The sequence below is a fragment of the Crocodylus porosus genome, unplaced genomic scaffold (assembly GCF_001723895.1).
Source record: "Crocodylus porosus isolate Cpor-Errol unplaced genomic scaffold, CroPor_comp1, whole genome shotgun sequence".
Taxonomy (NCBI): Eukaryota; Metazoa; Chordata; order Crocodylia; family Crocodylidae; genus Crocodylus; species Crocodylus porosus.
Genome location: NW_017728948.1, coordinates 56422928 through 56443440, shown reverse-complemented (window position 1 = coordinate 56443440; position 20513 = coordinate 56422928). Strand labels below are relative to the sequence as shown.

General features: G+C 39.7%; 1 protein-coding gene across 1 annotated transcript in view; it reads left to right on the top strand.

The window, feature by feature from the left end:
• SGCZ (sarcoglycan zeta) overlaps positions 1 to 19649 on the top strand; it is a 517747-nt gene extending 498098 nt beyond the window's left edge. The window contains exons 6-7 of the mRNA XM_019553415.1: positions 4419 to 4542; positions 16712 to 19649. Of these exons, the coding sequence (XP_019408960.1) occupies positions 4419 to 4542; positions 16712 to 16906 (319 nt within the window). The 3' untranslated portion in view covers positions 16907 to 19649. The remainder of the gene's footprint in view (positions 1 to 4418; positions 4543 to 16711) is intronic.
• Positions 19650 to 20513: the final 864 nt, after the last annotated feature.

Sequence of the window (20513 nt, the reverse complement as noted above, 5' to 3'; positions counted from 1 at the left end):
CTGGGATCCTATGACCCTTTGGGCAGGGGGCTGGACTCGATGATCTCCCGAGGTCCCTTCCAGCCCTGATGTCTATGAAATCTATGAAATTCCTAATTCTTTTTCTGAAAATGCTAATATGCATAGAAAACTGATATGGGCACAGCTTCTTTTGCACAACTAACAGTCGGGTATTTGGTTCATTAATTTGGTGGAAAATGAATAATTTTGGTGAAAATAAGGGTGGCAATTATGAGCAGCATGTGGCATGCCAATAATTGTTAGTAATTGTAAAGAAAAGTCTAATGGCGTCTGACAAACATCCCCTGCACAAGTCAATATGCATGACAACAGGTATGCCCCTGGAACACTGTGACACTGAAAATGCTGTTCATTTTGCATAGTGTATTTCATGGAGGGCACTTTTATCTTTGTAACTAAGAAATGGCAGAGGAAAGTTGTGGAAGTTTTAGAGATTATGGTAAATGCATTTCTAAATAGCGATGTTATACCAATTGAGATATGCAATGAGTAGTATTATCATAAGCATTCAATCTTAGCCCAAATCCCATTCCCTTTGAAATCAATGATAAAATGGATTAGGCCAAATCTCTGCATGCTTTTGAAAATCCCACTGTATGCCATTTAATAAACTATTTGGATGCATACTAGGGAAAAATTCAGATTGGTCTGTTATGTGCTTTCAAGTAAGGCTTTTCTTCTGGTCCCAAGGTTATCAAGGTTAAGTATCTGTGATCCCAGTGCAGTCAACAGGTAGAGATAGGCACAAGGGACAATTCAGAAACTGAGAGCTACCTAGAAAATAGAACAACTGGAAAGGATGAGCAAAGGTGAACTAACTTCCCTTTGGTGCTTAGGTACCTCCTTTCACTCAGGATATAAAGCCCTCTTCTGATAGCAGGCAAGTAATGTTGCCACCCATCTTTTACATTATAACCTAGCAGTAAAAATATTTGTCAAGTAAGATTTTGTTTTGTCCTCTCTTCTTCTAACCCACACTGAAAGGAAGGACAGGCTGTTTTCCCATCACTGCCATTATTCCAACCTTGTTGATAATAGTGCAGCTTCCTTGGAGACGAGTTTGAATCCCAATCTCTGAGAAGGGCCTAGAACCCAAACCTACCATTTTCTGAATAAGTGATCTAAGCACTGGGAATCAAAATGTATTCTACCTATTAAAACACTGGAACAGGTTACCCAGAGAAGTTGTGGACTCTGCATCCTTGGAGGTTTTCACAGCCTGGCTAGACAGAGCTTTGGCTGGGATGATTTGGTTGGAGGTGGTCCTGGTTTGAGCAGTGGGTTGGACTATATGACCTCCAGAGGTCCCTTTCAACAATAATTTTCTATGATTCTATTACACATCTGGATGGATTTAAGTGCTGAACTGCAAATCTACTCCACCCCATTCAAGTCCCTCAAAATCCATTAATGCATCTACTATTATAAATGTCAATTTACCCTTTAAGACTGAGTGACAAAAAAACAATGAAAAGAAGTAGAACCCACTCACTTTTTCCTTTAACTGCTTTGCACTAACTACCCACTGCACACAACTAATAGGTGGAAAAGAATCTGTCCCTAACCCTGTCCCCCCCACCATATACAAGTAAAGATTCTATCGGATCTAAAGCTTGAGCCACATAATTATGCCTCCTGTCATGCCACACGTGCTAGGGAGGAGGCACAATTGTGAGAGCACAAAGCAGATCCTCTCATGCCCTATTGTTGGTGCGGTGGGCATCCAATTCTGGAATGGAGGTCCCCCTGCACCAGCAAGAAGCAAGTTCCCATAGGTGGGAGCCCCCTCAGCTGACAGAGCTCCCTGCCATGGAGGCACACCACACACCCCTATGGCTAGGAGACCACAGCTTCTGCAGTCTCCCAGCTGCAGGGGCACACCATTGGAACATGCAAACTAGAGAGGCTGTGGAATCTTCTTTCCAGGAAATTTCCAAGAGGATGTTAGATGGACACTCGGCTGAGATGTTTTAGTCAGGGATGACCCTTCCTTGATTGGATGGCTAGGCTAGATAACCTTGTAAGGTCCCTTCCATCCCTACTTTCCTAACTTTCCTGTGACTCTATGATCCGTTTAGATATCAGAGAGACTGTCTATCTGAAATGGGAATGGCACATGCCAAAAGGAAAGAAAGTAGCCTGCTAAGTACATTTTTTCACTTACCTTTATAATACCTGAATGAAAAGATAAGGGATGTTTTCAAGCCAAATAGATTGGTTTTTGAAATACAATGTAGTGATTAGAGTAGTGATTCCTTTTAATCTTGCTTTTTAAAAAAACGATCCTTTAAACTTTTTTCTTTCTTTAAAATATTTCTTACCCTTTACCTCCACCTGCTCTTCCTTGTCCCATTATTGGCTTTACATGAGTGATAATCATAATTAATAATCAGGTTTGGCTGGTGTTTCATTTTTTAATAAATCAAATCACAAGAAGTGTGCCTTCAAAAGTTTTCTCTCTCCTTTTCTTTAATAACAGATGTGTATCTGCCTTCTTACCTAGGCACATACAAAAATAACCCCAAGTACCTGATGATTTCATATCTGGATGTCCCTACAAAGAGATTCATTTTGTGCAGCCAAATAAAGGCTTTCAGATAAATTCTCATTTAGTGTCAGTGATATTCAGCAGTCAGAAATATTGCATAGATGCTACCTCAGTGATTAGAAGCTTAAATCCAATCTTTGCTATTGCTCACATAAAGAATGTAGCTTCAAGAAGTTAATCCATTGCTGATCTTTCTTGTCTGTGCATGAGTGCTAAAAAAAATCAAATTCCAGTTTCCTATGACTACTTAATAGATATTTAGGTTAATTTTTATTTGACAATACTTCTAGTCAAATAATTATATATGTCTATAGTTTACATCATTCTAAGTACTGATGGCCCTGACTGTTGTAGCAAATACATCACCATTATTAATCAGTTTCATCTTCCCTAGGCACATGTAGTTGGGTACATGAGTAGTATGTTCCTTATCTTACAGATGAGGAATTGAGGTATAGCTTAGGATAAGTGGCTTGTCCAAGGTGTTAACAAGGTCACAAAGTAAATTCCTGGCTGATCCAGGAATTTAATCCAGGTGTCCTGAGTTTCAGTAAAGTGCTATCTCTGCTAGATGAGGGGGCATGCAGCCTTCAAGGGGTTAATTTGCACCCCCGGGTTCACTCAGCTGTTGTTTCGCACATTGCTGTGACTGCAGCAGCCACTTGAGTGACCCAGATCCTCTACCTTCCTCTGACTTACACTTTCTGCTCTCATCCCAGCACTGTGGGTCAGCATGGCATACTGTACTGAGTAAATTCGTGACCCAGAGCACATGGCTCAGAACAGCATGGTGCTGAAGGAAAATCTGTGGCCAGGGCAGCTAAGGACTGAGGACAAGGTACCCATGCCTTGGTGCATGGTGCAATAGGGGAAGTCCTGTGTGGGGGGTACAGTAAGCGGCTGCTCACATGGTGTGTGGTCTCTGCTGATGCAGCCTATGGGGTGTACAGCCCCTGGTCACTTAGCAATGGGACAGCGCTGTAGGTTATCTTTACTTATTCAGCACTACCTCCTATAGTCTCTTGCTGGAACTTTAACTTTCAACAAAGCACAGTGGTACAGTATGAGGAACACCACTATTTATTATGATGGATCCAGAATCTTGATGGATATAAGGAAATTATAAGATAGAGAAGACAAAACTAGATGATAAGAATAAATAAAATCAATGTGGGTAATTGCATTGAGAAAAGAAATAAAGAATGTGACCATTGTAATGGGGTTAAAAAGGAAATGGGCAGTTAGCAGAGGAAAGTGAATAGAATGCAGAAAGTGGAAAATGCAGACAGGCAGAGGGCCCTAATTCTTTCTCTCTCATGCATACAACACCTGCCCTCTCCCTCTACCTGCACCCTTCCAGTATCCTGTGCAGCTATTCTGTGAAGGAAGAAGATGTCCCAATGAACTTAAATTGTGAAAGCCCTCAAAGGAAATCTTTTAACTTAAAGTTTGTTTGAAAGAACATCTTCCGCTGGATGCATAGAGTAAACCCTGCTCATCAGCATGTGGTTAGAGTAGAAAACAGAAGTGTGCCAAATAGCTTGTAACATTAGGTACATTTCTTTACACTACGTTGAGCATTTGTATAAGCACTGTCTTAAGAAATCAAGAACATGCATAAGTGTTTTCTTGATTTAGAGTCATAAAGGAGACCAGATGACCAGTTTCTGGAACAATTCACTTCTCATTTGTCTTGACAATAGATGTTCATTAATTAGTGTTCTTTATCTGGATTTAGGAGGGGAGATGCCAGGGACAAGTAGTTGAGTACAATGTGGCTTGATGTTTATTTGGGGTCTGGGGGGGTTTGGCAAGGGGTTCCTATTTAATGGATATTTTTGTTTTTCAGACTTGAATCTCCAACTAGATCTTTAATAATGGAAGCTCCCAGGGGAGTACAAGTTAGTGCTGCTGCAGGAGACTTAAAGGCCACCTGCAGGAAAGAACTGCACTTGCAGTCCACAGAAGGGGAGGTAAGTTTTGTGCAGAATTAAATGCTCTGCAGCTCTGTCCAGCCAAATGCATGTGAAAAATGAAAGCGTGCTGTGTAAGAAGTACTACATGCAGGGCCACATAAAAACCACAAGTAATATTCTATGATTACACAAAATAGAAATGAATTTACTTAAGCCATACGCTTTCATCATTATTTGATTTCTAAAAAAAAAGTTGAAGTATTACGTTTTATTCACACCATTACTTTCAGGAACAAATATACTAAGAAAACCCATTAAGTGTTTGCACTCAAAATTGTACATATTGTATGGAATGAAATGCTGCAGGTTACTCAAGTCCTTCACCAGATCCCTAAAAATGAGTCAGTTAATTGGCAGGGTAGGGACTGACTATGCCCTTCACAGTTAGGATTTTGCAGACCCACATAATATGACAAACCAACCAATAAATCATAAATTTTGAATAACATTTTGGTGAAGCTTGAGAAAGAAAGAAATCTAATACTCTGTAATTGCATTACTTAGGATAACAGATACTTTGATTATCATTATCGAATAAGTTAAATTGATTATATTGAATCAATTTAACTTTGCTGACTATCCAAAGAAAGTTAAATTGATTAGATTCTTTATCCAAGTTCCTCATTCACTTAAGTTTAAACATTTAATTTGCCAAAACACTGCCTCTGGATGTCATGATATTCTAGTAGGATTTTCAAAACCATTCAGATAAAAAAGGAAGTGCCATTATCACAAATATTTTACTCATAGTACAAGTATCTGTTGAAGACATTCAATAATATCAACACAAGCTGACAGGTAGGTTTGGCAAAATATTGTATATGAATACCTGTTAAATTCCTAAACTGCCATTATATTTTCCAGAAATTAAAACTGTAAACCCATCTGGGATTTCCCAGATGGTTGGTTCCATGCTGATTCAGTAATAGTTGTCATGAAATCTTATTGTAACTCTCCACCTCCATTTTTTATCTGCTAGGAGATATTTAATAAAGCAAAATGTTTGTTGTAAATTCCTTAATTCCAGCATTACTGTGAAGTTTTATGTTCAGTAAAACTGCTGGTACTGCACAATCTCAATGGCACCTGGGGCGTTTCTGACCCTACTGCACAGTAGCAACAACATCACAGTTAGTGCCCGCTTACACTATGTCGCCACAGCGATGAGCTACATTGCCATAGCTTATCGCTACAGCAACATAGCTTCTCATGTAATGTGCCCTGTGAGTAAAGATTTGATGATAGATTTAATGTTTCTTCTAAAAGGGCACATTTCCCTTTAAAAAAAAAAAACAATCATGCATAACTGACACTAACTAGTGTGGTTTTTGGCAGTATCAACAGGTAGTAACCAACCTGTCATTCAGTTTGGGCTAAACTGCTTTCTTGCCCCTAAAGGTGGTCTTCTTACAACAGAGCTTGATGCACACTGGTTGGATAAGTTTGGAAAGGTTTGGTAGTTGTTGCCCATGTTTTAAGTTCTTTGTGGATACACAGGGGGCTTTGATGTTCAGGACAAAATAAACCAGCACCATTTGTGAGTGCTAAATTGTAGAATAAAAAGATAAAGCAGGTATGTACAGGAATAATATATGACAAGCATTACATCAAGTATATAATAATTAAAATGTAGTCATACTGAATAGTTTACAGCTTTTTCTTTCCTAGCTTATGAGAACTCCACTTTGAAAGAGTTTTTATTTTTATTTTCTTAATAGAACATTTTTTTCAAATTAGATCAGAGGCCTAAAAGCAACTCTTGCTTTCTATCATAAACAAATCCCTTGATCACTTTCATATATGCATTAATGCACTATTTTAAGATTAAAAGTTTTGTACTAGAAAAGTATACTACACTTTATTTTTGTGTAGTTCATATATCAGCCAACCAAATTGTACTTTATAACATATGGAGATTTTTACTTATTCTACAAATTCAGACAAGATACATTTAATGAATTTCTACTTTTTTTCTGAGGCACAATTATCTCCTTCATATGCTAGCAATTTTTTTATAGTCTTGAAATCAACCAATTATAACAATATCTAAAAACATTTTGGATTTACTTAGATTAAATTATGAAAGATATGCTCCCCTTTTATTTAGCAATAACCTTAAGATATTATTTTTGAAGACCTTAAATAAGTTTACCAAATCCCTTTCCCCCAGTCCTATTTCTCTTATATAATATGATCTGTAGTCATTCATGTCATAAACTGAAAACTTTCGGAAGCGTTCTGGTTTCTCCTATTCAATACTTTTTTCTTTTTATTTACTTCAATATCACAATAATCTTTTTATTTGAGTTATAAATTATAAAGAATGATCCCAGATTGAGTACTGGAGGCTATAATTTACTTTCAGGTTCTGCTGCTCTTTATGAAGCACTTGAGCTACACCCTTGTGATTCAAGAGATCAGGAGAATCCTTTGATTCAGTTACAGCTTGACATTTAATTGTGAGCTATGAATTATTCTATAAATAAACCATAGCCAATGGCTTAAAGTAGCATCATTTACACAAAAAATAGAATTAGAAGCTCTGGACATTAACAGATTCAGTCAGTTCATATAAGAAGAAACGTTCCATTACTGAAAAATACAAGCCCATGGCTGCTAATTGACTATTTCTTCTTCTACATATAAAGACAGTAGAAAAGATCAAAGATAGTCACATCATGGTATTTTCTTCCTGAAGTTACCATTTTTTGCTAAGCCTACAAATGCATACAAATATATCATTCAGCCTAAAATGATCAGATGGTTAAAGGATTATTTGGTGATGTCACTTCAAATACTGATAATATGATTTAAGTGATTTTGATGAAAGATTTGTCTTTGAAGGAGGAGGATGTCTATCTGGACCAAGTTCTTATGAAACCAAATCTAATTCTGATTCTTGTGGTATTCACTTTCAAACAAAACATTTCCGTGTAGCCAAGCCTCTCCCTTTTAGCACCATTTACTGTCTAGTAAGGCTGTGCGAAGCTTCAGTCCCTGATTTGATTCGGCGGAGATTTGGCACGCTTCAGTGGCCAAATCTCTGAATCCGAATTGAATCAGAGGATCCTTTAATCTTTCTGAATCAAATCAGAACCCTCCAAATCAATTCGGAAAGATTTGGAGATTCAGACATAGAGACCGTTTTAAATGTTTTTTCTACATACCTCTAGGTAGCAGGGGCTCATGAGTGTGAAGCATCCCACAGAAGTACTGGGGGCTCCCCAATGCACTCGGTGGAAAACCCAGAGGCACTTGCAATCCACTTCTAGGTCCACCAGGGAGCACACTAGGGAGCTCCCCAACCTTGCCCGGCTCAGTGACTGGTGACTCCTGGGTCTGGGGGTGGGGCACCTGGAGTCCTCCTGTGGCTGATCGCCAAGCAGGGAAGGAGCAGGGGGGCCCCCCAGTGTGTCCCCTGGCAGACCCGTAAGTAGACTGGAAGTACTTCTGGTCCACTTCCAGGTTCACTGCTGAGCATGTGGAGGGCCCCCCCCACACTCCTGTGGGATGCTCCATGCGCCCCAGTATTGCAGCAATCATGAGCCACACCTGCTACCTCAAGGTATGTAGAAAAAACTTTTAAAACTGTGTCTATGTCCAAATTGCTGATTCTCTGAATCAGCATCAAACTTTCAGATTCGGATTCAGCCAAATCAAATCAGGGATGGTGATCCGAATCAAATTACTGTCTACACTAAAACTTTTCCTTCCAAAATTTAATTTGTAATGAAGCAAAATGTAGGGCCCAGTTTCACAAGTTCTTCATGTGTAGAACCCCTGTTCTTAAGTTGCATTAGGTATCTATCTACGTATTAAGCACCAATAAGGTGTTTGGAGGTGTACCAGAAAGAGAAGAGGACAATGCCCACACAAAGAGAAGTTTATGCCCTAGCTCAGAGTCACTTATGAATCAGCTTCGAATCTTCAGATTCAGATTTGGCAGAATCAAATTGGGATAGTGATTCAAATCAAATCACTGCCTCTGATTCAGGCCGAATCTGAATTGAATACGGCCCACTTCAGACACCCCTAGTAAAGAGCAGTCACTCATGCTAGATAAAGCTCTTTGTTCATAAGTACAAAAGGCCATGAGTAGCGCCTGAGCTGTGATGATAGATTTAAACTTCCTTACATTCTCCTGATCTTGGGCCATCATGCTTCACAGAATTCATTGCAGCACTATTGGGCTGCAGACCCTGCCAAGCACTCTGCTCCCAAGTATCCACCTCAGTTCTGCCTCTAGAATATTACCTCCCTACCTATCCCCAAATGTAAGCACTTTCAGAGTGTGTCTTGAAAGGGGCCGTTTTCTTACACAATTACTGCTCCAGGATAATAAAACACAGTGTAAAAGAGGCTGTGTGTATGTGTGAAGATCTTAGATCTTATATGATACATGCTATTTGAATCCTTACTGAAGGAAAGTTCTAAATATTGAAGTTAATAGGATTTTTGCTTAAAGGGCAATAATAATGGCTAATTCAAAATAATTTTGGAACTTTGTTTTTTTGGGGGTGGTAGATTTTAAATTTAATGTAGTTTTTTTTAAAATAATTTTTCGTTAATTCTAGTCAAATATATCATACGTTTCTGTAGTAAAAATTATGTTTTCTTCTATACATGCCATTCCCTGCCTGGTTCTGACTGACATATGGCTTCTGAACTGTTATATCAAAAAGCTTACTGTGGTATAGAATTTTTGAATGGAAAATAATCTGGTGCTAATGCAAGAAGGGATTGTCACAATATTACTACAGAACATGAAAAAAAATCAGAGAATGTCATAATCTTTTAACCCAAATCTGTTGAGTTGTGATGATACTCCAACATTATCATATGTACTTCCCTGCTTGTAGCTCTAGGTTTTTTAAGCATTTCATATAGCTGGAGAAAGCTCTTCATCAGTTATCATTGAAGTTTGAATTTTTTTTGCCAAAGGGTTCAATTTACTTTGAGTTGTTACTTATAAAGATCATTACATCACAGAGCTGTCTTTTCAAATAATAATTCACTATTTCATTTCCTTCTGTTACCACTCCATTTGCCTGATTTTCATGTTGCATGGACAAATCCATGCCTCAAAGCAGTTTACCAGCAGAAGAAAACAAGGTTGCTTCTCCTTCAGCTGTAGCAAAAACAAAATCCAGTTTTGTTGACAGCACAGCGTGAAACAAATCTCAGATGGAAATTAATGAGCAGCTAGGTTTAACAAATCCTGCTAATTTAATTAGTAAAATAATTCTGCCAGGTTCACCTGATTTACACCAGAGTAATTCCACTGAAGTCCCTGTTTTACAGCACATCTACATCGCATAAGTATAACTATGCTAATGCAAAAGAAAAAAAGAAAAACCTTTATAGAGATTTATAGATTAGTGTTTTATCAGACAAAAGGGGGTAATATGATAATCTACTTTGATCTCCTGCATAACACAGCCACTCAAAATTACCTGAATTAATTCTCATTTAAAGTAGAATACATATTTTAGAAAAAAACCCTAACTTAAATTATAGAATATCCAGTAATAGTGAGTCTGTTACCATCATTGGTAATTTGTTCCAGCAATAAATTACTTTCATTCTTAAAATTGTGATTTATTTTTAGTCTTAATTTAGATTTTGCTGTTGCTTTATCTTCTAGATTTGAAAAATCCTCTAGTATGGAATAGATAACAACCTGTGTCAGTGTTGACCCTTTTTATAGAACAGAACACGATTAACTTTTTCCTCTAGAGTTTCCACCATTTACTGAAAAGCCTACATGAATAATCCAAAGATCTCCAGAGCCAGCTTTTTTAAAGTTTTTATGTGCAAGTTATCTAGAAATGAATAAAAATGTCCAAAATTAGTAGGTGCTACTGAACATGCTTCCAAATTACAGTTAGAATGGAAAACAGACATTTGATTTATGTCATATTATAACCTGCCTGACATCTGATAACCCCAAGTAACCCCTCTCCATTTTAGCAACTACATTCTATCACCAGGTCAACGTTCTCCCCTTCCCCCACTCCCCAACGTACCTGTCTCAATAACTTCCATTAACACCCATTCCCTCTGATCTTCCCTAAAATACATTTGCATTTGCACAGACCTGAATTTTGCATACTGGCTTAAGCTTCTTTTCCACCCAGGAGAGCATACAAACCCCAACAGACTCTCCCTATGCCTGAGAAGGTTGCCTGAAAGAATGTAAAGAACAATTTTCCCAACTATTTAGTTGGTCTAATAAAAGGAATCATGTTTACCCAAAGAACCTTGTCTGTCTATGTCCTTAGACCAACACTGCTATAACCAACACTGTCAAACGTTTTTCCATTTTCTTTATTAATCTTAACAGTTCTGCCATCACCAAAAACGTTGTTAGAATTCATTTTATTCATTATATGTTATGCCCCCTCTACATGTTACAGGTACAGACAACCCTTGCCATTCACAAGGGATACGTTCTTATATCCCCTGCAAATGGCAAAATCCGTGAATAAGGCACTGAAATGCCCCTGACGGCTGGGGGGCGGGGCACAGCTCCAGTGGTGATGATGGGAGCACACAGTGGGAGCCCAGCAGCGGTGGTAGGAGCCTGGTGGCAGCAAGCACAGAGCTCCCAAGGAGCTCCTGTAAGTGCATAACATGTATTTAAAATGTGGGTTTAGCATTCGTGAATATTTGAAACCATGAATGCCAAACCCGCAAATAGCGAGGGTTTCCTGTATTGCTCAATAAACTGGTTAATTGCCCAATTACCTTAAGACCACCTACACATGCAAATAGGTATCATAAAATAAAAAGTTCCCACCAAGTATAAAGTTAGTCATAAAAAAATGTTTATTAATTTTATAGCTAGGGACGTACAGAATTCATCATGGAAGTGGGATATACTGTGGCTCCTGAAATCTTGCAGGATCCCCCGCACCCTCCTCCCCCCACTTGGTGGTGGGGTCCTGCTTGTGGCTCGCTCCTGATCAGCGGGAAAGTGAAAATTGCAGTTTTAAATATGGCACAGTTTTTGCCTCCTGCTATTGTTTGACTGAGGGGTCCTGGACAGCTCTGCTGTTTGCTGCTGACTATCAAAAATGGTGCCGTGTTTAAAATCATGGTTTTAGCTTTCCTCCTGATCAGGGGGGAACAGTGGGGTCCTCCACTAATCAGCAGCTAACATGCAAGATTAGAGGAGCTGCCATGCACCCCACTACCTCCATTAGTTCAATAGGTCCTTATTTATAGCTGATTGCTGTCCATCTTTAATTTGCATGTGTAGCAGGATCACTCATGTGGCTAGTTCTTCAGCTGATGAGGCTCCCAGCCACAGGAATGTGCCTTGCTCAGCATGAAACCCCTGAGCCCTGGTGATCACAGCTGCAGTCATTCCCCAAGCTTGGGAGTGGTTGAAACCCTCAGCCCACATAGGGCTCTTTGTTCTGATGGCACCTCATGCACAGCCAGGACCAAGAGACCTGCAACTAACAGGCCTCCTAGTCCCAACTGTCCTTCACATGTAGCTGGGAACGAGAGCCCAGCAATTGTTGGGGCTTCTAGCCCCAAATACACCTCATGTGCAGCCAAGACTGAGAGGACCCAGGGCTCTCATGAGACACAGCTAGGAACAGGATCCTCATCAGTTGAGGGACTGCATGTGAAGTTCAGTCGGGGCTGGGAGCCATGTCAGTTGCAAGACTCTCAGTCCTGGCTGCATGTGAGGCAGAGCCGGGGACAATATCCCTGTCAGTTGTGGGGTTTCTTGGCAATGGCTTAAGGTCCCCACAGCTGGGAGCCCTCTCAACAAAGGGGACTCCCACCCATGGGTACCTGCTTTTCCACCAGCAATAAGGTGCGATTTGATCTATTATTTGATCCTACAGTAATGCCTCCTGCCATGCCTGTGTGACATGGCAGGAGTTATGATGGTGTGGATCATGCATTAGATCCAATCACACCTTTACCTGAATGGGTAGTAGGCCCCTTAAAATATTCTTCCTGCTGGTCCCTCGACAGTACTGGGCATTGATAGTAACTTATGTACTTTTGCTTTCTACGTTCTGAAGTTTCTAACTTTTATTTTATATTCAGTACTATTAACTCCCCTACTCCCATTAGTTATTTTATTACATTTTTCTTTCTTGTTCTTACACTTATTATAGCTGTTTTATATGTTGCTTTCTGCAGAGATAATTTTTTTTGCAAGTGTAACATTCTTTCTCAGTTATAGTTTTCTGGCATCTAAGCAGTTCCCAATCAGAATTCAAACTATCCTAAATTATTTCTTCCATCCAATATGGATCAGAATTATTTCCTTTTTTTATAAAATTGGCCTTCTGAAGGACCTAAAATATTTATTGTTGGATTAGGTTGTATTCTGTTAATGGCTAACACATGATTACTCCCACTTTCAGTAACTTCTAGTTTTTAGTTCTGTGATTCTTTTTCCTTTTTCAGTCAGAAATATAGAATTCTCCCCGTGTTGGATGCAATGTGTTTTAAATTAGGAAAACATCACTGATAAAACTATAAATTCTGAGAATTGTGCCTGCATGAGATCTTTGGAATAATTCATTTAGATTTAATTGTCATGCCAAAACAGTGTTTTTTCCCTAGCCTTTGCTTTAAAAAACCACCATTCTTTTCTCTGGTGTAGTTTGGTAGTCTTTAGCAGACACTTAGTACCTTATTTTAAGGTTTACATCTTTGAATGCTCATCCATGAACATGCTTAAATCAATGTATTTCTACATTGACTTTGAAAGGGGAACAGGTACTGCCAGTTTTGACCTTTTCCCCATCCCCACATGACCCTTTTCACATGGGCAATAAATATTGACTTGAACATTCAAATTATGCTCCCCAACAGGTATAAATAATAACAGATAGGTCAAATTATTCTCAGATATCAGAAATTTTAGTTCTTATGTTCATTAATTGTTCATTAATTGTTACCAACTTTGATGCAATTCATGAAATACTTCTCTCCACCTCCTATTATATCTTGATTATTCTGTTTCTCAACATCTTAGTTTTGTTTTAAATAAGTATTCTGATTTCTTTTCTATATTTGCATTTTGTTATTACATACCTCTTTACTAGTCTGAACTAGCTTCCCTTCTAAAAATATTGGTTTCCCTTTTCATGAGTTTGAGACCATCGAAACTATACTTCCCTCTACCCCATTGAGTTATCAGTATTTCAGAAACGTCAAACACTTCACATTATGCCTTACCTACCCATTGTCTAGACTGACTAGTGAGTCCTTTGATGTCCATCTTCCTTTTAATCATGAAGCAGAAAGGATCACTCAAACATTTTATTGTAGCATCCTTCTCATACATCTATTACAGGGGCAGGCAATTATTTTGGGCAGAGGATCGCTTACCTAGTTTTGGCAGGCTGTTGAGGGCTGTATGAGTAGCCCCACCCCTTGACAGGTGCCCCACCCCCTGGTCACCATCTTGGGATCAATGTCCCAGTGTCTTGGAACCAAGGTCCCAGGGCCAGCACTGGTGGGGCCCAAAGCAGGGCACAGGCTGGCAGGGGTCTGTGGAGCTGAGCTAGGCTGCACCAGCAGGGAGAGAGGAGAGCTGGCTCAGCTCCATAGAGCCCCTGCTGGCTGGGACCCCATGCTACTGCCACCCTGCTCTGGGTTCCACTGGCACTGGCCCTGGAACCCCAGTGCGCTTCCTGTGCTCCTGTTGTCTCCTGCACCTGTTCACTCCCAGTGCCCCCCAGCCCTTCAGTACAGGCTGGGGGCATTCCACAGCCCTGACCCCCTGCTCACTGGCAGGGAAGAAGCTGGTGCTGAGCATGGGGAAAAGTAGCCCCTTGCCCACCCCGTGGCTGGCACTCCCTGTTGCAAGTGCTCGCAGCCCACGCAGGGCTGTCTGGAGCAGACACAGGCAGCCCCACACAGGCTGAAAGTGGCTACAATGCGGGGCAACAGCCATGGGGTGAGTGAGAGGCCACTTTTCCCTGCACTCAGCACCAGCTTGTAACCTGGCCCCACTGTGCCAGCCTGGGATCTGTGCCAGCTCTGAGCTCACCCGTTGGAGCTGTGCACAGCAGCAGCAGCTGCTGCTGTTCACCCAGAGCTCTCACACAGGCAGCAGTGGCAAACACTGCCAGGCATGGCAAGCAAGGGGGCCACAGCTGCTGCCGCAGCGCAGCCCTGATAAGCAAGCCTGGAGCTGGCATGGGGCCCAGGCTGGCAGTGGAGCCAGGTTATGAGCTGGTGCTGAGTGTGGTATGGGGGGGAAGTGGCCCTTCACCCACCTCCTGCCTGATGCCCTGCGCTGCAGCCACTCGCAGCCCACATGGGTTGCAAGTGGCTGCAGCAGGGAGCACCAGGCACAGGGTAGGGAAGGAGCCACCTTCCTATGTGCCAGGAAGGATCAGGGAAGGAGCCTGGGGAAAAGCTAAACACAGGGTGGGAAAAGCGGCCCCTAGCTCCCCGCCCCCCCACGCTCAGCTTTTCCCTGGGGCACTTTTCCCCAGGCTCCTTCCCTTCCCAGTGTCCTCACTTGCCCTTCACACCCACTTCCCCCTTACCTGAGGTTCCAGTGCCAAGTCAGCCATGTGGTACCAGGCCAGAAGCCCTGGCTGGGGCTTCCAGCTGAGGGGGCAGGGCCGGATGGGCCCTGCTGTTGTGGGAGCTTGCTGGGCTTCTCCTGGATCTTACTGCCCTTGGTTCCTGTCATTTTTTATAGGAACCAAGAACAGATAAATATTAATTTTCTAACATTTTTAGGAGCCCGCAGGCTGGATAGAATGGCCAGCTATAGATGTCAATATCAGGGCAGTCTTCCCCCCTACCAGCCCCCGGAGCCTTTTCCATATATAGATGATCACCCCATCCCCCTCTCTCTTCTTCTTTTCTGTTTGCTGCAAGCCTTCTGAATTTCCAAATCTCTCCGAATTGATTTGGAGGCTTTTGATTCAGTTCAGACCTTTAATGAGTCTCCCAATTCTATTCAGATTTGAAGATTCGGCCCCCAAATTGGGTTGAATCTCCTCGTAATCGAATCGGCTACCGAAGCTTCACGCAGCCCTAATTTTTACCTATAATGTTGTAGATTGATGTTAAAGTGAAAATGTTGACTTTCAGTAATTTATATGGTGTTTCAGAACTTCCACTCCTTATAGATGTCATATATTGCTCTCTTTGGGGCTTACATTGGCACTGGAAATGCTGTCAGACTTTTTAGTTTTCAATGCTGCATTTAAGGCGGCAGTGGTCAATTTTGCTTCGGCTGTGGTTGACCATCTGCATGGAACTTGATTACTGAAAATATCTCCCTCAGTCATCTCTCTTTAATTAAAAAAAACACAAAACCATGAAAACCTCTTTTGTTCAGAGGCATTTTTCCTTATAACTTACCACTATTTTATTCATCTCCATTGACGATGTTTGTTATAGTGGTGGTACCTAATCAGCATCCTGAGCAATTTGGCAAGTGGGGGAAGTTCTTTATAAAAATTATAGCAATGTGGTCAGATAAATGTGTGATCACATTAACTTTTCCAGGCTGGGCAACTTCAAAATATTTCTAATGGGTGAAAGTACATTTTTTAAAGTCTTTTGATTCACCTGTAATATTAAAAAATCAAACAGGAATGATTTAATGCCCCTCTAAATAAGACTTTAACCTAAAGCCTTACCCATATATCATGCCTAATAAGTGATTTATCCTATCCTGTGTATGTGAACATATACCTTTATTATATTATTCTCTGCATGTAACTATTGTTAAGCTTATTTAATTTGGCACATTTCAACAATACATTTTACCACGTAAAGAAACATGCTGTAGAATGCCCTTTAAAGCCACTTCACACTTATTAAAGTATCAGTTGTTCAAGGTTGGGAGATGCTTCTTCATGGAATGAGTTATTTTTTATTATAAAAGATACATGAGAGAATTCAACCTGGTCAGGAAACATTATAGCAATGTTATTGTATGATTCCTACAAATGGCTAAATGATCATCTTGAGAGAGATATTAAGAGGTATTTGTATATTCTGTGTATTCAACAGCACATCACAGGAGAACCAGAAAAAAATCTTAGCTCTTCATAAAGTCAAATGGTTATTATGTGGTTATGCATCAGAATACATTTTTTAAATTTTATTGAGATCCAGAAAGACACTAAATTATCTTGTTCCTTTCTTCTCCCCGTAGATATTTTTAAATGCAGATACAATCCGACTGGGAAATCTACCCATGGGTTCCTTTTCATCTTCCTCACCTAGCTCTTCAGCTCCTCGACAGACTATCTACGAGGTCTGCGTCTGTCCCAGTGGTAAACTTTACTTGTCCCCGGCAGGAGCAGGCTCCACATGTCAATCCAGTAGCAACATCTGCTTGTGGAGCTGAACTGACTCCAATTTTTCCTCACACCAGAATAGCCTTTGTTACTGTCCCTCTGCTTCACAATTCTGCCCGGTTTCCCTTGTGACAAGTCAGAAGCTTCAAATGGCCTGCAGAGCAACTTCTTCCAGCGTAAGCAGGAATACAACGCTGCCTTCTCTTGTGGCTCACGTCACCACTCAATGTAGAGATGGGAGTGAGATATTCAGAAATAAATGTAGTCTTCATCAGGAAACCTGGATCATAAAATCACCTTTTGTCCAAAAGGGAGAATAACACAGGTGCCTTTGCTACATGAAGTGAAGCACATAGTTTTAGATTTTTGCAGGACCTGGATATGAACTGCACATATATATATGGTACATATACAAATTTGCCCAGAATCCAATGGTGAGATGAATTGGTAATCCCTGTATGATAAATAACTTTACTGTCTGAAAGCACAATTTTCCATTCATCTTTTTGGATGTAAACTTTTATCCCTGAATTTTAAAATTTTGAAGCATTGTGTGATGCTTGCTTTACTAAACAATTAAATTCAGTACTTGGTTTTTAACAAAAAAAGAGACAGAATCCCTCCCTGAGTTTTGTTTCTTTAAAATAGTGTGTTGTTACTCTTTCTCTATTAATCTAGGGTTTTGTACATTAGGTAAATTTTGGAAGCGCTGAGCAATATTACCTTTCCAGAGTGAAAAAGACATCTGCTCTTGTTTATCAAATCTGAATGGCCTTACGCAGTAATTTCTTGGCTACTGCATGTGAAGTGATTGCTTTAAATAAAACATACAGCTTATGGATTGAACAAGATAAAGAGGGAAATGGAATGATATGGAAATGGCTGATAAAATTGTTACTTTTCACAAGGTAATTTATGGTTGGCAAAAAAGAAAAGAGAAGAATATCTTTGAAGGTACATCTTGTCTCCTTTATAGCCATGTCTAACTGCTGCCATTTGAACACAGTGCAAACACATCAGTACTAATGTAATGCATAACATCAACAAGCAGTACACTAACTACATTTATTACCCTTTTTGTTTACTGTGTTTTATTACAGTTTTCAAAGTGATATCGTTAAAAATACACGGCCATATATTAAATGAAATAGAATATTAACAGGTACATTGATATTATGTTGACACCATCAGGTCTGTGTTTAAATAATGCAGCTGTATTTTCACTCATCTCTCAATATTTACCTACTATTTGCCTGATATGGGATTTCTTTATCATATTTCATTACCTGCTTTGCTTTTTCTTGGTAATTGGACTCCAGTAAATGACAGTATGGTGTGCTGCTGAGAAATTTGTCATAACACTTTTTTAACAAGAGTATCTTGAAACTTGCAGAACCCAGGAATGTAAAACATATAAAAATGTTCCCTATTGTGAAGATGACTTGATTACAATAAGGTAAGTGTGTATTTTAATATTTTTTGAACTCTCCCATCCAACTCATAGTTTTAGCTGCTTCTGAATGTAAGGACTTTTTTGTGATATCTTTTATTGGGCTAAATACACAGCTGGGAGAGCTATTGGACAAGCTTTTGGGCATCAAGTGCCCCTTCTCAGGTCTAAGAAAAAGGAGGACACATTTTGACCCTACTGTAGCATTCTAAGCTGGTTCAAAACGCAGGGAAAGCATTACAAGGTAGGTACTTGTGTCCAATATGCAGTTTACCAAAAAAGGGAAAGCAAGAAAATGAGCAACCATAACAATATGGCTAATTTTCTACTTTATTCTCATTTCATAGAATTTATTTTGTTTTCTCCAGGTGATCTTCACCCATGCAGAAGACCAACAAAAGAGATTACACCATTTAACTGGTGTTTGAACTTTTGTTGTCCCTCTTCAGAGGCGTGAAGTTCATTCTGTGGGAAGAATTATGTCTCCTGCTTCTGAACAAGAATTTAAAATAGACTCTTGAAGCACTCAAAAGATGGGTGTTAAGCCAGTTGAAACTGATTTAAACTTCCTTTTGGAAATTTTAGTTCCTTTATTTAATAGGAGAAAAATATATCAAACACTAGCCTTTATTTTCGTTCTCTCCTTTTTTTTGAACAGGCCCCTTCATTACAATGCAGGGTATAAAGAGAGTTTAGGGATTTTGGTTATACAGTTAATATTCAAAGAGCCTTCTAAGGAAAGAAATATCTTTCACTTGTGCTCACAGGTAATATAATGTTTATGTAGACAAATTATATTTAAAGGGAGTGGATGGCTGCACAATATCATGTATTCAATTACCTATGCTTATCTGCTGGTAATTTAGAAGATGGACAAATAATATGCAAGGAGTAATTTATTCAGTGAAGCTAAATCTTCAGCCTGTTCCCAAACTGACTGTACACAGACTCAGAGTCTTCTTTACCGTCCAGAACGTTACGATGAAGTTATATGCAAATGAGTGAATTTAAACCTAAGGAGTGGTGTACAGTGTTGCAAGTATATCATGCTGTGAGTCTATTCATTTGCTATTTGAGCTGTAATAGTCACTTGAAGCACATATGAAGATTCCTGGCTGAATGATCCATCCTTTATGAGCTCCTTTACTTCTGCCTAAATTGAATTTTGTTACATCAAAACACAAACAAACAAAAAGAAGAGAGTTTTGTGAAGAAAGCTCAGTGTTTCCAACTCTCACCATGGTATTCTTTAATTTAAGCTCAAACTCCTGGTAACAATTCAAAAATGTGAGATGCCCCATTTAAATTTTGTTAAAGTACATCTGTAGTCTGTGAGATTGCAAAGAAAATCTGTGAGATTGCAAAGAAAACTTGCACATGTGACTAGAGCACTCCATTAGGCTAAAAAAAGAAGACAGATTACAAGAAAAAAGTCACTATTTATAAGCCAATATAATGATTTCTTGGGAGCCCGATTAATGATTATTGAATGTTTGAAGTTGACAGTAGCTAAACACTTATGTGCACAGGAGAAATGCAAAAACAGGCAAGAAGGGCTACTAAGACAAACAAAATGTAGATGTTTCAAAACAGATGAATGATTCTTTCTCACAATGTCTCAGTTGTTCTGTTCATAACAGTACAAAAAATGTATGAAAAGTCGTACCCACCTCCAGATGTTGTTTCATTTGGGAGGCAAATGGCAGCTCTCAGGACTCAGATCACATTTAAACAGGGAGTGAAATCATTACTCTTTTAGGGCTGGTTTTATGAAGCTGAGCCATGGGCATGGGTTTTAGATGTGGTGTTATGAAGCTGAGGTGTAAAATAAAAGAGGTCCCCTATTCAACACTGAAGGATATTTATCAGTTGTCCTTTCTGCCTGTCTCTGCTGCCTCACCCTGTACCTTAGTTGCTTAAATCTCTTTTGGGCTATTTACACTATCTAGCATTCTTCTCATGATAAAGCACCTGCAAATGTTTCCCCAGTTAGACTGCTTGGCTGGCTGAACATTCTGCTATCTCTCTTTAGAAAAGAGATGTCATTTCTTGTTATGGCTAAGGCAAAAGCTTCCCAATTAACAAGTCATTATATGGTGACAGAGTAGGATGGAGGTCCCTAAAGCAAATTTTTGAACTTTTTTTCTTCATGTTAGTAAATGTCCAATTAGAAAAATAAAATTTGTGACTAAAAATAATCCTCTGAG